At 40.5% G+C, this 25,083-nt stretch overlaps 1 protein-coding gene across 1 annotated transcript in view; it reads left to right on the top strand.

Moving 5' to 3' along the window:
- TLL1 (tolloid like 1) overlaps nt 1-25,083 on the top strand; it is a 196,766-nt gene that overhangs the window by 103,035 nt on the left and 68,648 nt on the right. The window contains exons 6-9 of the mRNA XM_054031008.1: nt 536-653; nt 15,699-15,877; nt 21,055-21,160; nt 24,623-24,747. Of these exons, the coding sequence (XP_053886983.1) occupies nt 536-653; nt 15,699-15,877; nt 21,055-21,160; nt 24,623-24,747 (528 nt within the window). The remainder of the gene's footprint in view (nt 1-535; nt 654-15,698; nt 15,878-21,054; nt 21,161-24,622; nt 24,748-25,083) is intronic.

Here is a 25,083-nt window from a genome sequence, read left to right as displayed (position 1 = left end):
CTGGTATTTTTCATCATCACTAAATTTTCTTTCTCATACTAACTCACTCTCTCTCTTGCAAACACATGCACGCAAAGGAAAAAAAGAGAACATAGTTCAAGATTCCAAATGATCACAGGCTGTGGACAAATTGTTAAAAAACAGTCTAAATTCCAACTGTATAAAGATTAAAAAATGGGCTCATACACCCACATTTTAAGGTACAAATCTCTCAGGTGCACATTTTGTTTCCCTGTCTAGTGAACTACACACTTGTCTGGTTTTGGACATATAACTTTGCTTCTGATTTTTAAAAATGTGGCCCTTTGTGCATAGACTTTGAAATTGCAGATATATTTACAGAACAAATTATTTGAATACCAATTCCTTCTTTACTTACCTTTCAAAACCTGAGGTAGGCATTTTCTCACATTTTAAAGTAACTGAATCTCTAGGTTTTTGCAGCAGTGTGTCATACTAAGATTAAAATGTAATGCCGAGAAGAAGGATGCAATTTTGAAAACCTTGTTTATTTCATGTTACACAATTCTTCCAGGCAGCCAGCGAGCAATGTTCAAACAGGCTATGCGGCACTGGGAAAAGTACACATGTGTTACATTCATTGAACGAAGCGATGAAGAAAGTTATATTGTATTTACATACAGACCTTGTGGGTAAGTAGGTACATGTGTTAATGGGTATTTGTACTGTATATCTTTGAGTACCAAAGAGTAAACAGCTATTTGTTAAAGTTCTTTGTCAGTTTTTTCTCAATTTAACATCTACGGGAATAGCTATGTATTCAATGTCTGAATCCTGCACACATTCAAATTGGCTCTCTAATAACTTTCAGTCCATATTTTTGACTCTTGAGAAAATCTACATGGTGCGCAGGAAGGATTTTAAGCTTATGCCTCTTTTCTTGTATGTGACACTAGATAAAATGAGACAGACAAGGTAGATGAGGTTGTCTCTTTCATCAACAGAAGTTGGTTAATAAAAGATATTACCTCAGCCAGCTTGTCTCTCTAATATCCTGGCACCAACACAGATACAACAGCACTAGATAAACTTGACTGACACTGAGATATAAAGAATACACTGTACAATATATGTGTATGTGTGTATGAGCGTATAATGTATATTAGCGATACATAGGGTATATAATAAAATGGAAAAAAATCCAGATATATTGGTGGATATTTCTCATACTTTTAGCATATGGGCTTTATTTATTTATTCTTAGCTCTATTAATTTCATTTGTCACTATGGTGAGTTACATAATACACTTATTTTGCCTCGCTCCTAGTCTAGCTTAATCATACAAAATATTAACTCTTCCTTTGTATTGACTGTCCTTACCTTAGTTTTGTTTGAACAGCAAACCTCATGACTTTTCCGCACAATCCTTCTTCCGGGTCACTAATGTAATACAGTGAACAAAACAGGTCTTATTACTGATCGTTGTGATCAATTACCTCACTCCATCCTGAAATGCTTCTCACAAATGCTGTTGATAATTATTCCAGTTATTTTCTGAACAAGAATTCTTGATTTTACAAATCAGTCAATGACCCTATTGCATATGCCATATTAACTTCACCTGGGGCTGATTACCCCTTTAAACACCTGCAAATTAACTCATCATCCTTAAAATGATCCTTTGATGTGGTGCCTACAAAAAGAAAAAAGAAGACAACAGTTAGGCTGCTGGTGTGCTGAGACACAGCGTATCAGGCTGACCAATATTGTCTTATTGTTTTCTTGTAATCTCCATCTGTCCTTATTCATCTGTTGTCTTTTGTCTTATACTTAGGGCTTGTCTACATGGTGCCTTAGTCTGCACCATCTGGGGTGTAAATTTTAATGCACACTAGCTTGTTGTCCTCTAACTGATCATGTAGCTCCTGGTGGTGTGCACTGAAAGTTCCCTAGTCCATGTTAACGTAGTACTGTTGGAAATGGAGCTAAGAGCTAATCTGTCATTGTATCAGCAGATAGTTATAAAGAATGCAGGGAGAGTGTTACATGCCTACAATTATTTAAATGAATGAGCAAAAGTGCTGCTGCATTCTGAGCTATCTAAAAGTGCTGAAGAAGCTTTGCTAGGAGAAAATGACAATTAATGATTCTTATGTTTCTGAAGCATAAGTTACTTCAGTAAGGTTGTCACCTCGCTAAATAAATCAGAGCATAGACTCTTTGGATAAATAAGGTCTGGTATGCACAAACAACTTTGGTACTATGTCTGGCACAGGATTTTCTATGGAAAGGATTGAGTCAAAAGAGACACCAAGCCATTTGTATTCACTCTCCACTCCAGGACTGACACATCGGGAACTTATCTTGGTTCTTTCTCATGGCACTCTGCTGTGTTGATTTCTCAGCAGATTGTTATCACTATTTATTTTTTGTATTACTGAAGCACTTAGAAGTCCTAGTCATCTACCAGGATCCCGTTGTGTGAGGTGCTGTACAAACACAGAATAGAGAGCTTCCCCAGAGAGCTTATAATGTAAGGGCTTGTCTACACAGCACCTTAATGCATGACAGGCTAATACACTGCAGATTCACACCCTGGCTTGTCACACACTAAATCACTATGTAGACAAGCCCCAAGAATAAGACAAAAGACAACAGATAGGTACAGATAGACAGGGGAGTACAAGGAAACAATGGAACAGTATTGGTCAGTGTCCTAGGCAGTAGCAGCATGCCAGTGACCCGTTGTGAAAATTTTTGTAGGCAAAGGAGAGTATTAAGAAGAATTTTTTTTGAATGAGTATTTGCAGATGATTACAGGGTGCTCCTCCGAACATGGGGAGCAGAAGGAGACAAAGCACAAAAGTGCTTGTTTGGAAATGTAACAAGTCGGTGATTGACATTGTTATCATGGGCTGTTCAGAGGTGATGGTTGACATCTTACGGTGAATGAGAGATGATAGGTACGGTGTGGATAGGCCATGAAGGGCCTTGAAAGTGAAGACAAGTAGCTAATTTTTGATGCAATAGAGGAGGGTGAGCCAACAGAAGATGGTCAAAGCAAGGGGCTAGGAAAATACTGTATTCTGAATGAGTGGGGCAAGATGACATTTTTGAAGCCCAGAGAGAAGGATATTGCAGTAATGAAGATGAGAGCCTGAATGAGTTTTTGCTGTGTGGATGGATAGGAAAGGCTGTATTTTAGAGATGTTATGCATAAAGAATTGGCAAGATTTAGATATAGCCTGGATATGAGGACCTAGAGAGAGAGGTCTAAGTCAAAGATAATACCCAGGTGATGGCCCTAGTGACAGGCAGGATGGTGCTGTTGTCCACAGTAATCAAGAAGGGAGGTAGCAGGAGGAGCTTGGGGGAAGGGAAAATTAAGAGCTCTGATTTAGCATGTTGATCTTGAGCTAGTGGTTAGACATCCATGAGGAGATGTCAGAGAGACAGGCTGAGCTTTTGGTTTGGATGGAAGGAGACAGGTCTGGAGTAGACACATAGATCTGTATGTCATCTCCATAAAAATGGTAGTTGAATTTGTTTTTCCATATATTTTTATAGAGATTTCTTATGGCATATCTGAATGTGTTCCTTCTTATTTCACAAAGGGCAGTCTTTGGGCCGAAGTGCTGAGCTATTTCTGAGTCTGATCCTTCCTCTTTAGAAAATCTGTAGTATCTTCCCAAAATGGCATTATAGTGAATTTCACAAGGAAACAAACAGAAAAATGATAACTTATATATTGAGGTATAATACTCTGCTATGCTAATCTTAAATTTATATACACATCAACTGATCCATTGCTTCTCTAATCTCTGTTTAATCATAACTGGCCTAGTTTTCAGAAGTAGTGAGCATTGATTTCTGTGGGAACTGCAGTTCCTCAGAATCTCTGAAATTCAGCTCAGAATTTTTTGAGATGGCATATCATTATGAGCAATATGATCACTGACATAAAGGGTACAGTTACCAAGTGAGAGATTGTATCAAAGGGAAGAAAACTGCATTGTTTCATTTCCCACTTTTGATTACTCTTTCCATCTTCTGCTTCTCCATATTGGACTTTGTTTTTTATGTTGTAATTAATGCTAATAGTGTGTGGCCATATATGAATTTGTTAATACACGCAATTTTCTTTTTAGCCCTTTCCCTTTATCCCACTTATCATCCACCACTTCCCACCATTCTTTCACTTTCTTCAAAATGTACTTTGTGGATATTCATCATCCATATTCTTTTTTTGCTCACTTTTATTAAAATAAAAATTGTACTCTCATAATTATTACTTAGAAGCTCCTCAACTTCATCTCCATTTATGTTCTCTATTTTTTAATAGCTGGGTAATTCAATGCTTCCATTACTGTTTGCCCATTCACAACCTTTTTGGTTTTGATTACCTACGGATCAGGTAACTCCTCGTCAGAAGGCTTGTAGCAATTTCCTCTACTCATATTATTCATTTTATTAGGTTCTGTTTTGAACTGTGGTTTGTCCTCATCATGTCTCATTTAATTAACACATTGTTTGAGATGGGACCAGGTATTGTTTCATCATCTATTACAGTTGAAAAGGCAAACACTGGTGAGCTGAAATTCCATAGTTAGTGGATGGTGGTCATTTGCACCCTCTAATAGCAGTATGAGCATTGGAAAATAAGGATTTATAGTATAGGGTTTATGATTATGTTACCAAAGCAATGTACATTGTTACTCTTGTCCACTGGTAATAAATATGGATGTAGTTATTTGATTGTGGCATGTAACATTTTCATCTCTAAACAGGTTGCAAGAGTGTGATGTTGTGTAAACCGCTAGTTGGTAATTACAATCTGTAATATTCTTTAAGGAATTGCTGCTTATGGTTCCTGGGTGGTATGTGGAAACTGCTTGGAGATTCAGTCACTATATTATGCTCTATGGGAAGCCAAAAAGGGGCTCAGCTTTTCCAAGTGGCACTTAATTTCATGCTCACAATAAATATTACTGAGAAAAAGAGCAAGTCTGTTTTGTATGTAGTGAGTCTGAAGAGGAACAATAAGTCACATTGTTTTCACACTGCAACATGCCTTTGATCTTTGTAGCAATTTTGATTATTTACCTGCACACTTAACTACTTTCTTATGACAGACTTCATGTGATTTAGAACAATCACTGTTGATTTCCTTCAGTATGGGTGTTTGACAAAGTTGTCTGAAGTAAAGAAAACTCATATCTTTCCTATCATGTTCCATATGCTCTAATCTGTACAGCTTCTAAATGGTCAGAAGCTGTATGAACAAAATGCCATGTTTACATGCTACACACTACAGACTGGATTTTTAAAAAATGGATAAAAGTTATATTCTGTCTTTAAAAATATACTTATGCTTTAATGTTTTGTTTTAGTAGCTTTATTTCTTGCATGTAGAAATGACTGGCTATTTAAACAGGCTATACAATTCTTTCATGGAGTTCAAAAAAGTAATATTTATATTAAAATAATCATATTAAAAGGTCTCTAATGTTAGTAATGACAGTCATGCATGAAGAAAAAAAATCTGCTGCTGAAGGTAGGTCATAGTGAAGCTCTGGTCGTTTGCCCTTCATAACCCTTCAAGTCATAATCATGAGTAGAGCTGGGTAAGTAGTGTTGGGAGGGTGGGATTTGGGGGATTTGATGGATTGTACCTGGCAGACTGTAACATGGGAGGGGCTCTACCCACCCATCACCCATACTCTCCTATACCAGGCAGGTGTTACAGCACTCCTACTATAGGATCCATAACTCAGGGTAGTCTCTCCTCAGTCTACCTCCCAGGACTCAGCTCACTGTGAGCGGGACAGAGGATGCAGAAGGGTGGGGACCTCCACAAAGTCTGACCATATCCTGTAAGCCAAAGGTCCATCACCAAAATCCCAGGTTTTTACCTCTAGGAACTGTTCATTTTATCCTTTAACCCCACTGGGAACAGGGAGTGCCATCTTGATCCCCACCTCTCCTCCCCCAACTACTGCCCAATCCAGGCCCTCACATTCCACAATCATTTGTCAGTGCCTCCATCTGACATATGTGCACATAATCCCTGAAAAATCCAGGCCTTTTGTAATAGATATCCCTATGCTGTATCACTGAACTCCCTGTCTCCAGGAATATCCTAGTGACCTCTCTATTCACTTTCTTCCTTGTCTTGTCCACACAGGCTGATCTGCAGCTCCCTGCCAAACCCATCTTGTGAGCATTTCTGACCATACTAACATAACCACTAGCCACAATTGCCTAATCAAGCTAACATCCCTCTGGATTCTATCCCTTAAATTGACTCCTGTGCAGCCCTCAAGATTATTCTTCCTGAGGTGAATAGCCAGCATGTGAGGGGGTCTGCTTTGTTCAACAATGAGAGCAGAAGTGGCATGAGCTGATCCCACTGCATGCCTCTTCTGCCGAACCACTGGATGCAAACAGCTTTGGACCTGAAGCCTAGCTGAGATCTGCCTGCCTGGCTGCCCTCTTCTACAGAGTGCTTCAAATCTGAATATTAAGTATGCTCTGGATATCCTCTGAAACAAAAAAGCTCATGGGGTTAGTTACTTTTTACTGTTCCCTGCCATCTTTTCCTTGGTGTGGACATACGTCCTGTAACACCTTGATTTCCTGTGCCCTATCACCTTTACTTTCCTTGGACCAAAACCCCTGCAGCTGTTGATGTCACTGTCCCAATCCTGAAAGAATGAATGCCAAATATACTGAGGTCAAGAACACAGTAGCGCAAGGTTTTTTCTCAGTACCGCAGGAAATTGGTATCTTGTTAGGAAGCTGCCATCGCCATGTATGGACGGCTGCAGGCTCTGGATTTTTAGTAAGGCTTTCACTGCCTTTACAGGGCACAAATGTTCGTCCGAACATTCTTTCAACACCATATATTCCCTTATTGTCTTTTTGAGGACCTTAACTGCCGGGACACTGTTCCTCTCGATTGTCGTACATCTGCTAAATTCAATGCTCGCTGGAACCTTCCCACAGTTGCCAAAAGCACTAGTTCCCTCACTCTAAAAGTGCCAAAGAGGGCAAAAATGAATGCCATCCTAAAAAAAACATGGCCTCCCTCTCGTAGCTGCAGACCCATCCTAAAGCCTTTAATAAGACTGGGTTTTCACTGTTATAGGTAATGTTGTCCCTCTAGTGCCAACCCCTCCTGTACCACCCTTCTAAGAGCTTCTGTAGTAAAAAATGCCTGCCTGGGTCTGGGAAACCCACCAGCCTACCTGAGTAGGACAGGCCTGCTATCTCACCAGATACAGGGGAGAGAGCCAACCTGCAATGGGTCAGAGACACCCCATATTGCACCATCTGGTGTGTAGGTATGGGTCACCCATGATGAAGCCCTGCTTGAGCCCTAAATGCCATGAATTCTGTAAGGCTGGCTAATAGGCCCTGCAGGTATGTCTACATTGCAGTTATACACCCACAGCTTGCCCATGTCAGCTGACGAGGGCTCACGAGGCTTGGGCTAAGGGGCTGTTTAATGGCGGTGTAGACATTCAGGCTCAGGTGTAAAATGAAGGCCCTCACCAGCTTCATTACCTGAGCAGTCTTAGCCAACTGTATATTTACAATTGGACCACTGATTGTTTTTTGCACCAGAAACGCACTTTCTATTTTAAAAGCTTTCTCCCCAAATAGTGACTGCCAGCAGTATAGGAAAAACTTGAGCAAGGTAATGTCTCTTGTAATGTGCACACCACCTTCCTTGACAGTAAACCTATGCCTCCCAAGATGTCAGATTGTATCTGCAGTTCAGTCTTGAGCAACCAGTCCAAATGTCATATTGAAATCCCATTAAACTCCTCCAGAAATCTTACTCACACTTTAAAATCTCCTTTCATTCCCCCTGTCATTCTGACAGTGGTGGGGGTTGTACAATCCAGAAGAACCTGATGCCAGATGCGTGCAGAATGCCTGACTAGGAGCCACCACCCACACAAACTTTAGGTGCCCCCTGACTACTTGTTCCTGCAATGCAATTTTCTTTACCCCTTTGCCCCTTTGAGAGTCCACGTCAGAGCCCTTCTCTACAGGTAACCTTAGAAACACCCTGAACTGTGTCCAGTTCTAAGCCCAGGTATGTTTAAAGGTTGAGCAGGGCCTTCTATTTTCTCCATGGCGAGGGGGACCTTTGGGCACGCGGCAAGTTCTAGAATGCCTTGAGCAAGTACTCATAGTTGCCTTTCCCTAATCTACCCTACCTGCAAATAAGCTCAAGCTAGTACACCCTATAACACATGCTATACTCCCGCACAGTTGCCCACTCCAACATGGAGCTGAATCTTTTGAAAGTGGTACATGACACAGAGCACCCAATGGGCATGGCTTTATCAAAATAATGGCTTTCAAACTGAAACCCACACAAGGTATTGTCCCTGCTGTCACTTAAATGGCGAACTTCACAGTCATTATATGCTCAAAGCCTTTAACAGACTTCAAATTCTCTGCTTAGGATGGCATCTCACTCCCTTATATATTGGATTTGAAAAATAGCTGAAAATCCATTACATAAATAAGCTGTTTCTTTTTTCTTGGGGTAGCCCATAACCAATTCCCTAACACCTGTACCTTAATTGGAGAAGAAACCTTTTTCCATGGTTACTGCCTCCCCTGTAGCACCTCCCAAAACACTGGATCCTTGTGGACACCCTTTCCTACCACTCTCTTGGAACTGCCTTTTACCCCTATAACAGGAGAGGGTGCTTTGCTGACCCCCATCCTGCCTCCTACAGTGGTGTCTGCACTAGTATTGAGAGCAAAAATATTTCCCATTGTTAAATGCAAAGCATACATTCACTTTTAAATCTGCAGTTTGAAACCGAGGTTTTGGCACTAGCAACCCTCTGTGAATGTCAGCTGGATGGGGTGATAAGGAGTCATACACTCTAGACAAAGAGTCCTGTGGCACCTTATAGACTAACAGATGTATTGGAGCATTTGACGAAGTGGGTATTCACCCACATAAGCTTATGCTCCAATACGTCTGTTAGTCTATAAGGTGACACAGGACTCTTTGTTGCTTTTTACAGATCCAGACTAACATGGCTATCCCTCTGATATTTGACACTCTAGACAAAATTCCTGGTCTATTTTACCCCAGGGTAATTCAGGTTCCTCTGCTGTCCACTGTTTAAATTCCCCACCATATGTTGTGTATGCTCTCTCTATTAAGTCCTCAGACTTGAACAAGGAAATACATCTCTCGGGGTTCCTCACACAAATTATACCTACATGAATGTGAAAGTCCGTGGTCCAGTTCTCAAGAGTTTGAGGCACCTTAGATCTGTGGGATTTGTCCTAGTCTTTTCTGTCCTTTTTCCCATTCCTCGGTCTGCTCTTCCATAAACTGCAAGGTAAATAAACCCACAAACTGTCCCTTCCAAATCTTTACCTTAACCTCTTTAGAGAGATGAGTCCCAAGGGGCCGACTGGATCCCTGATAAGATCAAGGGCCTTTACCTGCCCTCTCTTCCACTTATGTCTCGTTAAGAATGCTGCTGACCAATTGTGGGGGGGCCCTCCCGGACTGCTCTGTATACCTTTGTGGAATATCAGTCCCGCTCCAAACCTGTGACATCATTACACCCTCATCTGAGAGGGGCCCATCCTTCTCAGGAAAGCTGCCCAGCCTATGGGCCACAATGCCAATGGTTTCAATAGGTTTACCCCTCCCATCCCATGAGAAGGGGTGTCAGAGGGAAGAGTGACGTAGGCAGATACCCTTGCACCTGAGTGCCAAGGACTGCAATCCCTTCTTTTGCTATGTGCCGGCTGCTGGTAAGCCCTACTGCTGTATCCCTGATGGACTCTTGGTGGGTTATGGGGGCAAAGTGGAGGCCCCAGGATGTTCACCTACTCCTCGTCCACCTTCCTGAGGCTTGGACCCTCACTTTCCCATGGACCCATGGACCTCCTGTATAAAGGATTCAGGATCCCATCCGAGAGGAATGCACTCCTCTGACCCCCCACCACCAAGTCCTGCCCACCTGTTCTCATTCCCTGACTCATTATATGCATCAGTTATCTTCAAGCCATTATCTGCGTCAGTTATCTTCACTCCTGTGAAGACGGAGCAGATCCTTCCCCCTGGGATGGCAATCCAAGGCCAACAATTCAGGCAACTTTGCTGAAGAATGAACCCTCACCCTCCTCCACAGCCTCCAGTAAGCCCAGGCTGGGTTGCTCCAATGCATGTCCAAGGACACCCCTACTACCTACACCCCAACCCCACCACCTCACTCGGAGGGGTGGGGGTGGAGAAAGGGACCAAGCATTCTGCCTGACTCCTTCAGAGTGGCTCCTGGATTGGGCACCCGCAGACCTGCTGGCCATACCTTTGGCTGAAGCCCCATGAGCCCTTCCCCTTCCACCACCCATAGTAGGAAGGGAGGGGGCATAACCAGACACAAGGAGCATTGTGCTCCTGCAGCAGCCACAGCACACCCATGGTCTTCCCTGCCATGAGCAGGTTGTGGGGGAGCAGTTGCCACAGACCTGGCCCTGGCAGGGCTGCCCAAGGACACAGGGCCCTTTGCAGCTGCCTTAGTGACATCGTATGACCTACTGTTTCCCTCAAACCCCCTCAAGCAGGGATGTGTGTGCGTTGCCACAGTTGCAGGCTCAAACTGGGCTGCACCACCTTGGAACCCAGCTGCCCATCAGCTTCCCCATGCAGTTCTGAGCCTCCCTGCCCTTGAGCAGGGAAACCAGCATGGAATCCCTCCCTAAGGGGGCTCCTCCTCCAATAGTGGTCAGAACTTCCATGCTGGGAGAAAGGGATAATTCTTACCTGTCTTCCTCTGCATACTATTGGCAGCAGCTGCTGCTGCTGGAATGGTAAGTAACCCTTTCTCTGCTGGAACAGAGCTGAAGTGCAGGCACCTGCTCCAAGTTAAATCTTCTGAGCTTGGGAATGCTGGCCAAATAGCACTCTTTCCCCCTCCACCCCGCCTAACTGCCCAATGGGTGCCAGAGACTCCAAGGATGGTGAGGAGGAATTACCTGGTGTCCCTCGGTGAGTGACTCCCTCCCTCCCTGCTGGGGCTGTCCTTCTCTGCCAGGAGCATCAAGTTCCCCCACCAGTTGAGGATTGTGGCTGGCATTTCTGAATATTGAGTAATCGAATGAATGCCCACTCTACACAGTTTGCAAACATTCAGCAAGCTGAAATTATGTCTAGTAAACTATCACAGAATAGTTTTGAATATCAAACAAATCAGTAAAAATCATGATCTATTTGTGGACAATTTGTGGAAAGGGACCAAAAGGGGATAAATTCATCAAATCAGAACAACTATTTGGCCTTCTCTATTCATGTGCCATTTTAAAGCCTAGTCTGGGAATAAATGAGTTGGAACAAACAAATGGAACAAAAAATTGCATATAAATATAGACCAAAATGAATGTAAGGAAAATAATGTGATTTTGACTACAAGACTTTTACCAAGCATTATATTTGAAGGGGGAAGAAAACTACCAACAATAATTTTCCTTACAATTTTATTCCTGATGAAAATGTCCAAGGCAGACCACTATTGCTAACTTTATTTCTATACAAGTGCCAATCCAATTTCCACTTTACCTAGAGGCATTTTGGACTGTGAATGGAAGGGGTATGCTTTGACCAGTAAAGTGATTAACAATATTGCTTCATATTGAGTTCTCTTTTGTGAATTACAGATTGTTTTCCTCTCTATGTAACCAGAGCAAAGGGTGTAATCCTAGTGGGTTTGTGGAGTTCTGCATCATTTTCATCCACAGCACCATGCAGTAAATGTCATGGTGAACTGCTATTATCATTCAATAGGGTGCTTTAAAGTATCATGTTCTGTAGTGTGCAGCTGTTTAACCCGCCAAAAAACTGAGACTAAGATCCCACAGGTTTCCCCTTCCCACTCATCAATTTTAAGACACATTTTATGGCAGCTCTGTGAGGCTCAAAAGGCCCTTATTTTTCAAAGAATAGCGGTAGTAATCACTGCACTTTCTCTCTGCCAGTTGTTTCTCTTTGCTCACCATTATTGATCAGCTAGACTGATTACTGGAATTAGAGATTCATAAATAGTTACCATCTTCAACTGCTGTCTGATGCAATAAAGATTAAAGAGATCAGAAGCTTTAAAGTCTGCCTGTTGGCTGAGTTTGAGAAGGATGACAAGTGCTCATACTGCAGAGAGACGCCTGGGCCTTGTGCCAAGCACACCTAAATATGTGGTCACAACAAAGGTATTGCAAATCAGTGCCTTTTGATGTATCACTTTTTTAATATTCTTGACCCTTTGACTCCATTTTGTTGTTTGAGTGATCAGAATGTTGTAACTTAATTGGATGAATCTGATGTGTGCATGGCAGGGCACTCGATGCAGTAAATCCTAATGACACCCCTACCCTCCCGTATTCTAGACTACTACTGTTATTTTAAGACTCAGTGTTTACTGTTGACCGCTGTTCTCCTTTGAAGTAGAAAAAGATAATCAAAGAGCTTGCCTGCAATCTGTGTGACGTGTTTGAACTCCATTTAGTAATCAAAGTTAAGAAATTGCCATAATCAGCTGATTTTTTTAAAATAGGCTGATACTCTTTTTAACATAATTTGGTTACTGAACTTGAGACACCTGAAGGGGCCTGATTTTCAGAAAGGCCTGTCCATTTACCTTCTGAAACCAGGACACCTTTAAAGTATCTCAAATTGAGCACCCAAAATTACTATTTACTTTTGAAAATCTTGGCCACATTGTCTTGCTTTAGTGGGAATAGCAGTAAAATTTCACAAAATCAAGGAATATACTATAAAAAGCTACCTCATTTTGTGATATAAAACCCAAAGGTCCCTAGGACAATATTTTACACTACTGTTATTCAAAGGCAAATAATTAGTATTTGTTTTACATCTCAAACATTTTATGTGATTTTTATGTGCTGTTACCGATGTTTTGGGTTTTTTTCAAATCACATTGCCTAGCTTTCGAAACTAATAGAGCAGAATCTTGAAAGGTTCTATGTTCCTGTTGACAGAATGAAGAAGAAGAAGAAGAAAACAAAACAGTGAAGAGTATTGACTGTGGTTGAATTTTATCGGACTATGCTATTGCCTCATGATTTGAAAAAGTAATTGACGGTGGGATATAAGACTCAAAATAGGCTGGTATAATACTGACTGAAGGCGCTATTGCCTTCTTTGTAAATACAAGGGAATTGGCTCAAACTAAAATAGCCAATCCATATGTTTTATTATATTTAAAAAATGTTTTCCCCCTAAATATGCAGTCTCAGTTACCCATTGTTGAGGCTCGTCTGCAATTGAGTTAACAGAGTCATGTAACCCTCCAGTAACAGAGCTCTGGCAGTAATATGGTACCATCTTGGTTAAACTGTTAATTATTTTTAGTTTATTTTTTCCTTAGATTGCATTTTGAAATATGGTGTATAGATCACTTGAGGGTTACAGAGAGGAGGTGCTTACATTATGCTGGTATCTCTTCTCTCTTCTTGCTTCCTTGCTAAGTGTAATTCATTTTGTGCCTTAGCTTTTCTGATTTGTCTCTACATCTTTGTGCTGTTCCTCTGAACTGCTCCTTAGCAATTCATCCATGTTTTCACTTTTTTTAGGATTCTTTTTTTATTATTATTATTTTAAGGTCATTAAAGAGCTTGTGATGGAGTCATATTCTTATTATTTTTGCTCTATTTTACACAGTAGATAAAATGATAGAGATAGATGGGCGTCAGAAATCTCAGCCAACCATTTGATCCCAATTATCTCTCCATCCCTATAGGTTTTGCTTTAATCTGTATTCTTTCCTTTTCCTGTCATAGTGAGCAGACTACATTTTTCAAGCCCTTCCAAAAGAGCAGACATCTCAGAAGAATGCTGAGTATGGATGCTGAAAAGGGCATACCAGCTCCATTAGATTACATTGGAATCATGAAAGCACAGAAAAACAGGAATGAAAAATGAGAGCAATTGTGAAGGTGGCTTTTTTTTTTACCAGTCCCTCAGAAAAATATAACTCTTCAGGTTGAAGACTCTTATCCAAGAAAAAGGGAGAGGGAGAACAGGTGGACCATTTATTTCTGGACTACAATCTCCCAGTATGGAAAGATTACTTTTGTGGGCCACATTATCTGTCACATACACCCAGCAAAATCTTGTGGGGGAGGAGGAGAGATGGCATTCCTGTTTACTCAAGCATAGGAGTATCCTGGGATTCTAAACCTCATTCACTCCATTTCAGGGTTATCTACAAAGTATTCATCTTTCTTCTGTGCTTTCTTCTGTGAGTTAACAGATGTTAGGTAAATCTTAAAAGGGTTATGGTATCATTAAAATTTAACATTTCTAAAACCCTGCAACCATAATTAATGAAGTAGCGTGAATTTTCAGATTAAATATGAAAGATTTACCTACTAGCCAACCAGAGTTGAGTGATTATGAAATCTGGACGAATGTTGGTAAGAAGTACAACAGAGATAGACACAGCAGGAATCTACCCCCTGCTCCCTGCTGCTTCTTCTCCACTTTCCCCTGCTCCTGGCCCTCCCAGCTATGGAAGTCTGGTTGAAAGGTTAAGGCATTGGAACCAAACTCATAGCTTTTGTGTTCTTATTAGAAACAAAACTTTGACCTCAGACCATTTGGTGATTCTGGACTGAGTCAGAAATACAACAGGAATGCTATAGAGGGTGAGTCGTTGCGTGTTTTTAGAGTTGGGGGATTTTATGGAGACACAAGTCTGTGGGGCCTGGTGAAAGGTTTGGGGAAATCGATGTAGACACAATAGTTTTCTAATTCAGTTTCTGATGTGATTTAGGCACCAACCCATCAAAGCACTTATGTACATGATTAATTTTAAGCATATGAATAGTCCCAGTGTAATCAATGGAGTTACAGTGGTATGAAAACTAGTGTTTTACTATTGAGAGGAGACTACCTGAGAGAAGATTCAAGTCCAGTATGGTTAGTCATGGAGACTTTACTTTTATTCTTTTTTTATTTTTTATTTATTTGTCATAGAAAGCATTTTTAGACTTTAAAATGGGTTTTGCTCTTTGCATACTGAAGTGGAACATTCCCCATCCATTCTTTCTTGAGAGAGGGCAACCTCTCTCTCCAAGCCAGAAAGCATGAAGAGGTGAAGGGTTTTTGGTGTGTACTGTCTCCTCAGCTGGGGGGGAAAAAAGATGTTTCTTAATGGATCCTTATTCAGGGAATGTGGGAGAGGAATTTGAGAAAGCTGATGACAGAACTTCCTAATGATCCAGAGATGACTGCAGTAGATGCTCCACTCCCAAGCAGAGCAGTAGAGGGCCAATCACTTCCCCTGCACACCTAGTGGTGTTATATGTGCTACTCTTATGTGAAAGACAGCACAGAAGCAGCACAACACCGCAAAAAAGACTGATTTTAATCACAGTCATTTTATTTTATTTGTTTGTTTTGGTGTACAAATCTCCTTTGTTTTTCAGAGTGACTCCAAGGACACAAATAACAGTCCATTAGGTCACAACTGGCACCTTGGATAAAGAAATTCATTCTAATAGTTATATATAATAATACTCTGTATTAACTACTGTAAATACTAACTTCAGCATGTTGTAGCACTGTCGTATAATGTACTGTATAGATTTTTTTAAAATTACCCTCTAGCAAAATTTTATTTTTAAGTTGTTTTCTTGAAAGTCTTAATCTCTATTGATATTTTGATTACAGGTGCTGTTCTTATGTGGGTCGAAGGGGGAATGGTCCTCAGGCTATATCTATTGGCAAGAACTGTGATAAATTTGGAATTGTTGTTCATGAGCTAGGGCATGTGATAGGCTTTTGGCATGAACACACACGACCAGACCGAGATGACCATGTAACCATCATTAGAGAAAACATCCAGCCAGGTGAGATAATTTGATAAGGATTCTTAGGTTATATTATTTCACTGTTTATTTTTGTTCTATTGAAGATTGTAATAATTTTTACACTTTTTAAATGAGTCTTTTCAATTAAAATAATTACAATTGAGATTTTGAGTATTCTTAGAAAATTCAACATTCTAATAAACTAGCCCAAATTAACATTTTTACATTTACACCATTCTTTTTATCTGGAGGGATCCCAAAATGATTCAAACTATATACTGTGTATACAGTACCACTAAAGTGTAATCATGTCTGGAGTGGAGAGAAACAGCCAAATAGACAGCCAGTTAAACAACCTGGAGGGACTCCAGGGAAAACCATTAGTCTTATGAAAAGAGCCGTGGGACCTTTCATGTTCATACAATGGAGGCAGGACTGTGGTTTCATGGTAAAGATAAGTAAAATTGTGACAAGGCTTGGAAAATGAACTAAACACTAACAGAAACTGTTTTTTGACAGAAAATTTAGTTTTTCTCTAAGTAACATTTTTTTGTGACAAGTGTCTGCTTTATGTGGAAACATTTGCGTTTCCATCAAAAATCAAAAGTTTTCTGTTTTCAGTCAGAAAATGTTTGGTTTTTCAATGAAAAGTCAACATTTTCTGTGGAGGAGAACCTTTCCGACCAGCTCCATCCAATGCTTACTTGCCCTGAGTCTAAACCTATTCACCATGCTGACCTATACTGGTGCCTAAGCCTCACCCGCACCAAGCCACACCCCCTACTATATGTTCTCCTACTGATGGTATACTACTGGGTGTGGGCCTGTTGGGTGAACTCAGTTCTTCTAATTAATGCTGCCCACTCAAATAACACTGGCTAACTTAATTCATGCTGCCTCCAATAAATGAGTGCTGGGCCACTTCCCATACTCCTAAATAAAATAGTTAATGCTGTTTTGCTCAACAATAAAGTCATGCTGGACAGCATTCTCCCTACCCACTCATTAAATAAATATATGATCTCATTCCTATCACACACATGTTCAAGTCCACAAAGCCCTCTGCTGCAGTGGCACACACATGACTATGTATCATGATCATCCTGCAAAACCCTCTACTCCAGGTGGAAGAAGTAGCAGGCCCCTGCTTGACAACCCTGCTCCTTAAAAGTGACTTGTATGATAGTAAATTTACCTAATTGTGAAGTAGGGAGGTTGAGATTATCTTGTCACGATATAAACCTATGATTACAGAGACTCTGTATTTCAAAGTTGAGGTTTTAGATGCTAAAGGTCTGATTTTCAAAACTTCAGAAGCCCATGTTGACATGGAAATATGCCTTCGCAATTTTGCATCAAATTTGCATTCACAGTTATGATGATTGTATACACAAAACCAATACTGGTATGCAAATTGATATGCGGTTATCTGACTAGCCATTTATACTCCGATTTAAATGCATAAACAAATCAGGTTTACAATCTGGCCCATACCATTGAAAGTTTTATTCTTATCAAATGTTCTTTGCAATGCTTATCTGACCTATTCTTGTTGGAACCAGAGTTGGGCTACAGAAGCTGATTTTGGCCAACAGAGACAAGGACAGAAGAGCATCTCATAGAAGATAAAAATTGCTACTTCTGCTAGCATGCAAATACTGTACTTGATTCTACAAGCCTATGTTGCTGCCGATACATTTAGTTTTACAAATTATTCATATTTAATTCAGGTGAGTTCTTCATGGCACAGTAACAAGTTTGAAATACAAAATTATGTTTAAACTTCTGGGAGATAAAAATGGCTTTTGGTAAAATATAGATTATAGTTAACAAGCAATTTAAATTGGTTTATCAGCAATTTTCATTTTTATTATCAAATGTGGGCGATCATGCTGAGCATGAGAAGCAACGTAATCTAAAGGCTAGGGCTTAGAGTCAGGATGCCTGGGATTTATTCTTGGTTCTGTCTCTGACCTGGGTGACTTTGGTCAAGTCACTTCATCTCACTCTGCCTAAGTATCATCATTTGTAAAATGGAAGTAATGATACTTAGCTGCTTTGGAAAGCATGTGGAGATCTACAGATGAAAAATACTATGCAAGAGCAAAGGGTTATATTTATTTATTAGCTATTCCAGTCACAACAGCAGAGCATTCTGCAAGACACAACAGATGACAGCTATGATCTAATCTAATTTTGTTGTCACTTCTTTTATGCCTAATACGCACTAGCAATATTTCATCCTTTAATTTGCCTTATAGCAAGATCAGACTGTTAGTTTCCCTCTCCTGACAACAGGTTGAGGCAGAACAAACTTTCATTGTCAGTTTCTTTCTCGCTCTGCCTCCCCCCGACACCTTCTATCCCCTTTTATAATATAGGTTGACAATCACTAATCAGATTGTGCCAGTCAGCAAACCCTGCCTACTGAAATCATTTATACTACTCACAGTAATAAGCAGAGTTGGGCCCATATTGTGAAAGGTATTTAGGCACCTAACGCCCATTGATTTAAATGGGAATTAGACACATAATTATCTTTGAGGATCTGGGCTATATTCCTTAAGCAAAGGTTTGTACTAGAAGCGCAAATGTTGGCTTGCTCAAGGAAGGTCCCTACCTTACCTAACTTTGTCCTTATTGCTCACGCACTGATGACTTGATAACTTATGATTACTCCCTGACTTTTTCACACATGCACATAATTTTAATTATATTTGCATAATAATACATACATAATAAATACATCCTCAGCAACTTTTGCACATATTCAGGATTGACACATGTGCAATGTGTTATGTGCTTGTGAGGGTCGTATGGGGTTGTAATTAAAGTTTTGAATTGTACTGTGAGGGAGATGTGTAGTCTTTAGAGTGTTTCCTTAACAGTTGGAGTCGAGTTCCTTTTGATGATACAAACAGTCTGTTACTGTCAGTGGAAACATCCTGTGTGGTCTAAGAAGGGTGCTATAACTTGGCATATCCTAGCTTTTTAGGATTTTCACTGTGGGAGAGGGTGTCACAGTTAACCAACTTAAATCCCTTTTAAACATTTTCAGAATGGAATTATAATAGCGGATCAAGTCTTAAAAGAAATATGAAGATACAGATTAAACAGATATAGGATATTTTAGAGTCCTACAAAATAAATAGCCTAACAGGATAAAATCAAGAGAACTTATTTTTCAGTATTTGGGGTTTTTCTGCTTTCATCTTCACAGTGCTTTTGTTTTATTTGTTAACCAATTGCTCAGTGTTTGTGCAGCAGTGTTTTATTTTGCTTTTAGTGCCTTATTTTACCAGATGGCTGGGGTAAAAGAAGAATCTAAATTACACAGCTCTTAAAAACGCACAACATAACATGCAGTTTCGAAAATCTCTTTAAACTAAGCCAGTCTCATTATGTGATAAATATTGCACTACGTGCAACTGACGTAAGCTAAGAGTTAAAGTTTGTGCCCTAAAAAAGCCATTGTATGATTTCTTGGTCTTAAAGCAATATTTAAATATTTTAATTTGTGGTGCAATGAAGCTGTTAAGATTCCCACCATACTCCTTGGAATGGGACTTTGAGCAGGACTGGCAGGGAACAGACACATCTCATGGTTCTTAATCTGAAGAGTTGAAAGAGGTTCAGACTCTTCTCCCGCTACCCTTTGAGTTCACACATTGCACATATGCTCTTCCTTACTTCTGTATGCTGCATCCTGGATGCCTATGTATGCTAAAAGGGGTTGGGTGCAGTAACTGCTCCTTGTCCTCCTTCAGGCTTTGCCTGTGATTGGTGGATTCATGTTACAGGGAGAACTTGTTGCCACCCAGACCTGTATGTGAATGGGTACAGTATTTACCTTCCTCCTGGGTTGGGACTGCCATTCTCAGGCCACCCGCCCTTTGCCTTGCAAGCTTCCACCTTCCTCCCTAGTTCCTAGCTGAAGCTGTTAAAGCCCCTTCTTGTCAGACCTTTTGGGCTTAGTCTTCAGTAATTGGAGTCAGAAAGGCATTTCCATCAAGAGGAAATTGGCATGTACAGTGAGGGTGTTTTTGATTTTCTGTTAGTGTCCAGGAGGTTTGGCCAGTATTACTCATTAATGTAAGTAACAACTTTTGGCAGGAGTCCAGTGGATTTGGGTTTGAGCAAAGACCAGTTTGCATATTTGTATACTGACAAGGACCAGTGGCTTTGGGCCAGGACCTGAGGTTGCTGGAAGTGAGCCTCTACTTTTTACACAGATCAGGGCATCTCTCACATGTGCCCCGAACAGTTGCATAAGGTTAGGGTGGGAGGGGTAGTTGGAAGTTGGCCCAAATAGCTGTTGTGGTAGAAGGGGACTGAGAGGGTAGCCTCTACTTAAGCAAAGTCACTTTGGTAGCCAGCCTGTGGAAACCCCACTGAACAGCTATCTCAGGGGTGGGCAAACTTTGGCCCGAGGGATCTGGCCTGCGGGATTTCCCCCCATGGGCCCGAACCCCTCCTGCACCCCACCCTCCAACTCCCTGCCTGTACCTCGCACCCCTTCCTGCACCCCAACACCTTGCCTTGAGCCCCCTCGTACACCCCCACCCCCCTGAACCCCAACCCCCTGCCCTGAGCTCCCTGCTACACCCTGCACCTCTGTGCACCCCAACCCCCTGCCCTGAGCTCCCTGCCGCACCCTGCCCCCCTCCTGCACTCCAACCCCCTGCCCTGAGCCCCCTCATGCACCCCACACCTCTCCTCTGCCCCAATCCCTTGCCCTGAGCCCCTTCCTGCACACTGCACTCCTTCCACACACCCCGCACTCCCTCCCGCACCCCAATCCCCTGCCCCGGCCCTGCATACAATTTCCCCACCCAGATGTGGCCCTTGTCCCAAAAAGTCTCTGCTGGGCTGTTTGTGATGAGGTGGATTTTTTTTCTTCTGCCATTGATGGCTAAGTTAGTGAATGTTGTGGCCTCCACATTTGTCATAAGTTGGTGTTCTGTGTCTTATTCACTTATGGTGCATAGGTGAATGAAACAGCTAATTTATATGTATAGTAGAATAAAGTTAGTAGTGGGTGTTCTAAGTGCATGGATCTTCCTCCATTCATCCAGTTAATAAAATAAGTTAACTATTCTAAAGATTAGATTCACTAAGATCCATGAGTTTCTGTGAATGGCATTGTAGCTCTTTTTCCCCTTCCCCCACCTTTATCAAAAGATTCATCTGAGACTTTACTTATGACTTATTTGTAGGTCAGGAATACAACTTCCTGAAGATGGAGCCTGGAGAGGTGAACTCCCTTGGGGAACCATATGATTTTGACAGCATTATGCACTATGCCAGGAACACCTTCTCAAGGTTGGAGTCTCAGGTTATACCTTTTGACTTTTAATTCCATTCCTGTGTGTGAAAACTAGGAACCATAGATTTAACAATGGCATTTCCAGAACAGCTTTAAAATATTATATTCCTTCAGCAGAGAGTGTTCCAACAGAAGTCAAAACACAGCTTGTTGGTTTTCTTTAAATCCAACTACGTACGATAATTTGATTATTTTTTTAGAAAGACACTGCTTAATGTCCCCACATGATATTCAATTTCAAAGTAGCCTTTAATCTTGTTTTAATTTAGATTTAATGTAAAGATAACCTGGAAGCCTCATTTCATAATAGTTGTCTATTATTTTGTAAAACCTCATATGCTGCAAAAAAATTAAATTTAGAAGAATCAAGCACATGAAATATTTAGGTATGTGTTCCTGTCTCTATGAGTGAAATTCACTTCAATATACAAAGTCTAAGTAATTGTGTACCTCTGTGGGTGTAGTGAGTGAGATGTAAGTCTGGAAAATGTACCCCAAAAACCAGGGCCATTGGAAAGGGCTGAACTAGACTAGAGACTGCAGCTCATTCTGTGCTGTTCATGGTGTTAGTGGCATTAGAGCCACACAATTAAAAATCCCATTCTTCCCACACTGGGAGCTCCCACATTGCTCCTCCATTGCTGGTTATCCTTGCACAGCCTGCCTATGTAGTTTGAGTGTGGGGAAGGGTCTTTCACCCATAGTGCTGATTATATTTCATACCCTGTAGCTCAGCCACTAACCACCCTATATAAATGTTATCATTGTAATGCCAATAGACCCCACAAGGGTAAAGTCTGTGGAGGGGGATTCAGGTTCAAGTCCCTGCTCCATCCCAGACGTTGTGTGAACTTGGGCAAATTGTGTAGCTGCTGTATACCTCAGTTGCCCATCTGTAAAATGGGAATAATAGTATTTTCCTACTTCACGGGGTACTATGAGGATAAATACATTAAGATTGTGAGGCATGCAGATATTACAGTGATGGAGACCATATATGTTCCATGAATGGATGGATAAAGCTCAATGATACAGGAGACAGAGCTTTCTCAGGGGCTGATCCAAGACTATGGAATGAACTCTCACATGCACTAAAGACCATCATCAGTCTCACTACTTTTCACTATAAGTGCAAGGAACACTTATATGACCTGCCTTCTCTAATATAAGCACATAGCAGCATGTACATTTAAAAAAAAACAACCTACCAAAACAGAACACTTCACACACAGTTCTCCTCCAGGAAGAAGAGGAGTGTGGGAACGAAACACACATGATAGATGTTGTTTAATGCACTACTAGAAGGTGCTCAAATGCTACGTTGAGGAAGGTGGTGTAAGAAGTTTTATAGAATAGAAAAGAATAACCATAGTCTTAGTGCTCTGTAATGACTACAAAATGAGGATTTGGTTTCTGATCCTAGTCTCAGATGCTCCAGGCTGGCAGAAACTAAGAGTATGTCTATACTACCTGCTGGATCGGCAGACAGCAATCAATCCAGCGGGGATCAATTTATCGCATCTAGTCTAGATGCGATAAATCGACCCACGAGTGCTCTCCTGTCGACTCCTGTACTCCACCGCCGCGAGAGGTGCAGGCAGAGTCGACGGGGGAGCGTCAGCAGTCGACTTACCGCAGTGAAGACACCGCAGTGAGTAGATCTAAGTACGTCGACTTCAGCTACGTTATTCACGTAGCTGAAGTTGCATAACTTAGATCGATTCCCCCACCCCCCAGCGTGAGAGTGCTATAGGGAATCGTATTCTACCCCTAGGCAGAAGAGAGTGTTTTGTATCACTTACAGAAGCCCTTAAGGCCCATAAGTGGGAGGGGGAGTCTTATTCAGTGTGGAACTTTAACATCTGTTAGTAACTAGGATTTCCTTTAGTCACCAGGACCAGGTCAACAAAGACCACAAAACTTCATGAAGTAATAGCCACAACATATAGATAAGTGTTAAGACTATCGAGGGCTTGTTATTTCCATAAGCCTTTTTAAGGTGGTGCTGGAGAATGCAAAAGAGGAATGATTTCTTATTGTCCAAATTTTAAATTCTATTGATTGGTCATTTTCAGGTTATGCCAGTGGAAAAATAAAATCATAGTTTTTTGTTACAGTTGCTGTTTTGTTTTACAAAAATCCTACTTTGTTCCTAGAAATAGTTATTCAGATGGTCAGTTAGTACTATGAACTGTTCTAATATTTAAAATAGACATATTTCCTGCAGTCTGTCTTTATGGAATAATCCCAGTGATATCATGGAGAGTTTTATGTGTGCAATGACAGCAGGATATAGGACAAACATTCAAAATGGCCAGTTTAGCGTACTTCAAAAAGCAGCCTCTATTCCTAGGTTCGGATTTCTGCCTTAGCACTGAGTATTATGAAACAACATTATGCAGTCAATACTGATAAGTGGTAATACAAGATTTTAGCTTTCAATGTATGTGCTACACGTATAAATGAGTATCAAAGATAAGAAAGAAAATGTAGCAAAATTTTTAATAAGCCCAGTGATATCACATCAGAATTCAAAGGTTTTCAGACTCTGTAGCATGTTAATGGAACATATTTCTTTGTTCAGATTGCTCCTAATATTAATTTAATACTGCCATAATTAGCTCATAAAAACTCAGATTTAAAAAATATCAGACTTAAACCCACCAAACCAAGGACATTCTGCGATGAGATTAATACCTAATTTTGCTCTCTGTTACATCAGAGTCATTTGGAGTAATTCTGCTGAAGTCAAATGAGTTAGCATGGATTTATATCATTGTAATAGAAAGTAGAATTTGGCTCACCATTCATGTCTTAGCAGCAGAAGGATAGCTCAGGGGTCTAACACACAACAGAAGAATGATCTTACTACCCTTACATTGAAATAGCTTAGCACAGTTTTATGAATTAAAGATGCATTGGCAACCTTAATTCTGAATTACACTGCTTTTCATGGATGTAAGACAGACCTTTAACACGTCCTTGAAATTTCATTCAGAACAGGGACTTCGGAAGAACAATTTGACAACAAGGCAATGTGTAATTGTTCATGTTGTTGCCAGGCAGACAAAACAGATTAAGCAAACAACAGATCCTGTCTTCAGTGTGACGAGTACTAGGTCCCAACCATCTTTTCCCATTTAATTTAAATTTGAATAGGAAATTTCTGGGCTGTTGTTATTTATTTAAAATACAAAATTAGTTGCCAGTTTGCATTAAAGTAAGAATATTTTCTAATATCATTGCTACTGTTTAAGCCATTTTTTCAACTTGGGGAATTTTTCTCTTCCATTCACTTTTTCTTTTCTTGTTTCATATTTTGCATTTTACCTTTTAAATTATGCCAAAATATTTATTATTTATAAAATAAATATTATATAATATAAAAACACAGATAGTTTTATTAAAAAGATTGCTAAGGTTTTATGAGTCGATTTTTGTTGTTTTGCCTTTTTTAGGGGTATGTTTCTGGACACCATTCTTCCTTCCCGTGATGATAATGGTATACGACCTGCCATTGGTCAGCGTACTCGTCTAAGTAAAGGAGATATTGCACAGGCAAGAAAGCTGTACAGATGTCCAGGTATTTCACCATAAAAATACATACACACACAAAAGCATGTTTTACTATGTTGTTTAATAGAAATAATATATCTTTTGAGTAGGCCATTTACTAACCCATTTCCATGCTGGCAAGTGATATGTACAGTTCAGGAATCAGATCATAAAAATGTTGTGTAGGTGAGGACTGTGGAATGGAAAGCATTTACGTGTAGATAAACTGCCTGAAACTGAATTTACTCACATGACAGTTCCATTCTTGCTTGCTTTAGTTGTTCAGTGACTAGAAAAAACATACTACTTTGTCAGTTCTTATTTACATTTTGTAATTTAAAACCTAAGCTATACTTAGATAGAT

This window comes from Malaclemys terrapin, chromosome 5 (genome assembly GCF_027887155.1).
Source record: "Malaclemys terrapin pileata isolate rMalTer1 chromosome 5, rMalTer1.hap1, whole genome shotgun sequence".
Lineage (NCBI taxonomy): Eukaryota > Metazoa > Chordata > Testudines > Emydidae > Malaclemys > Malaclemys terrapin.
The sequence above is the reverse complement of the archived record's forward strand: the minus strand, read 5'-3'. Positions and strand labels throughout refer to the sequence as shown.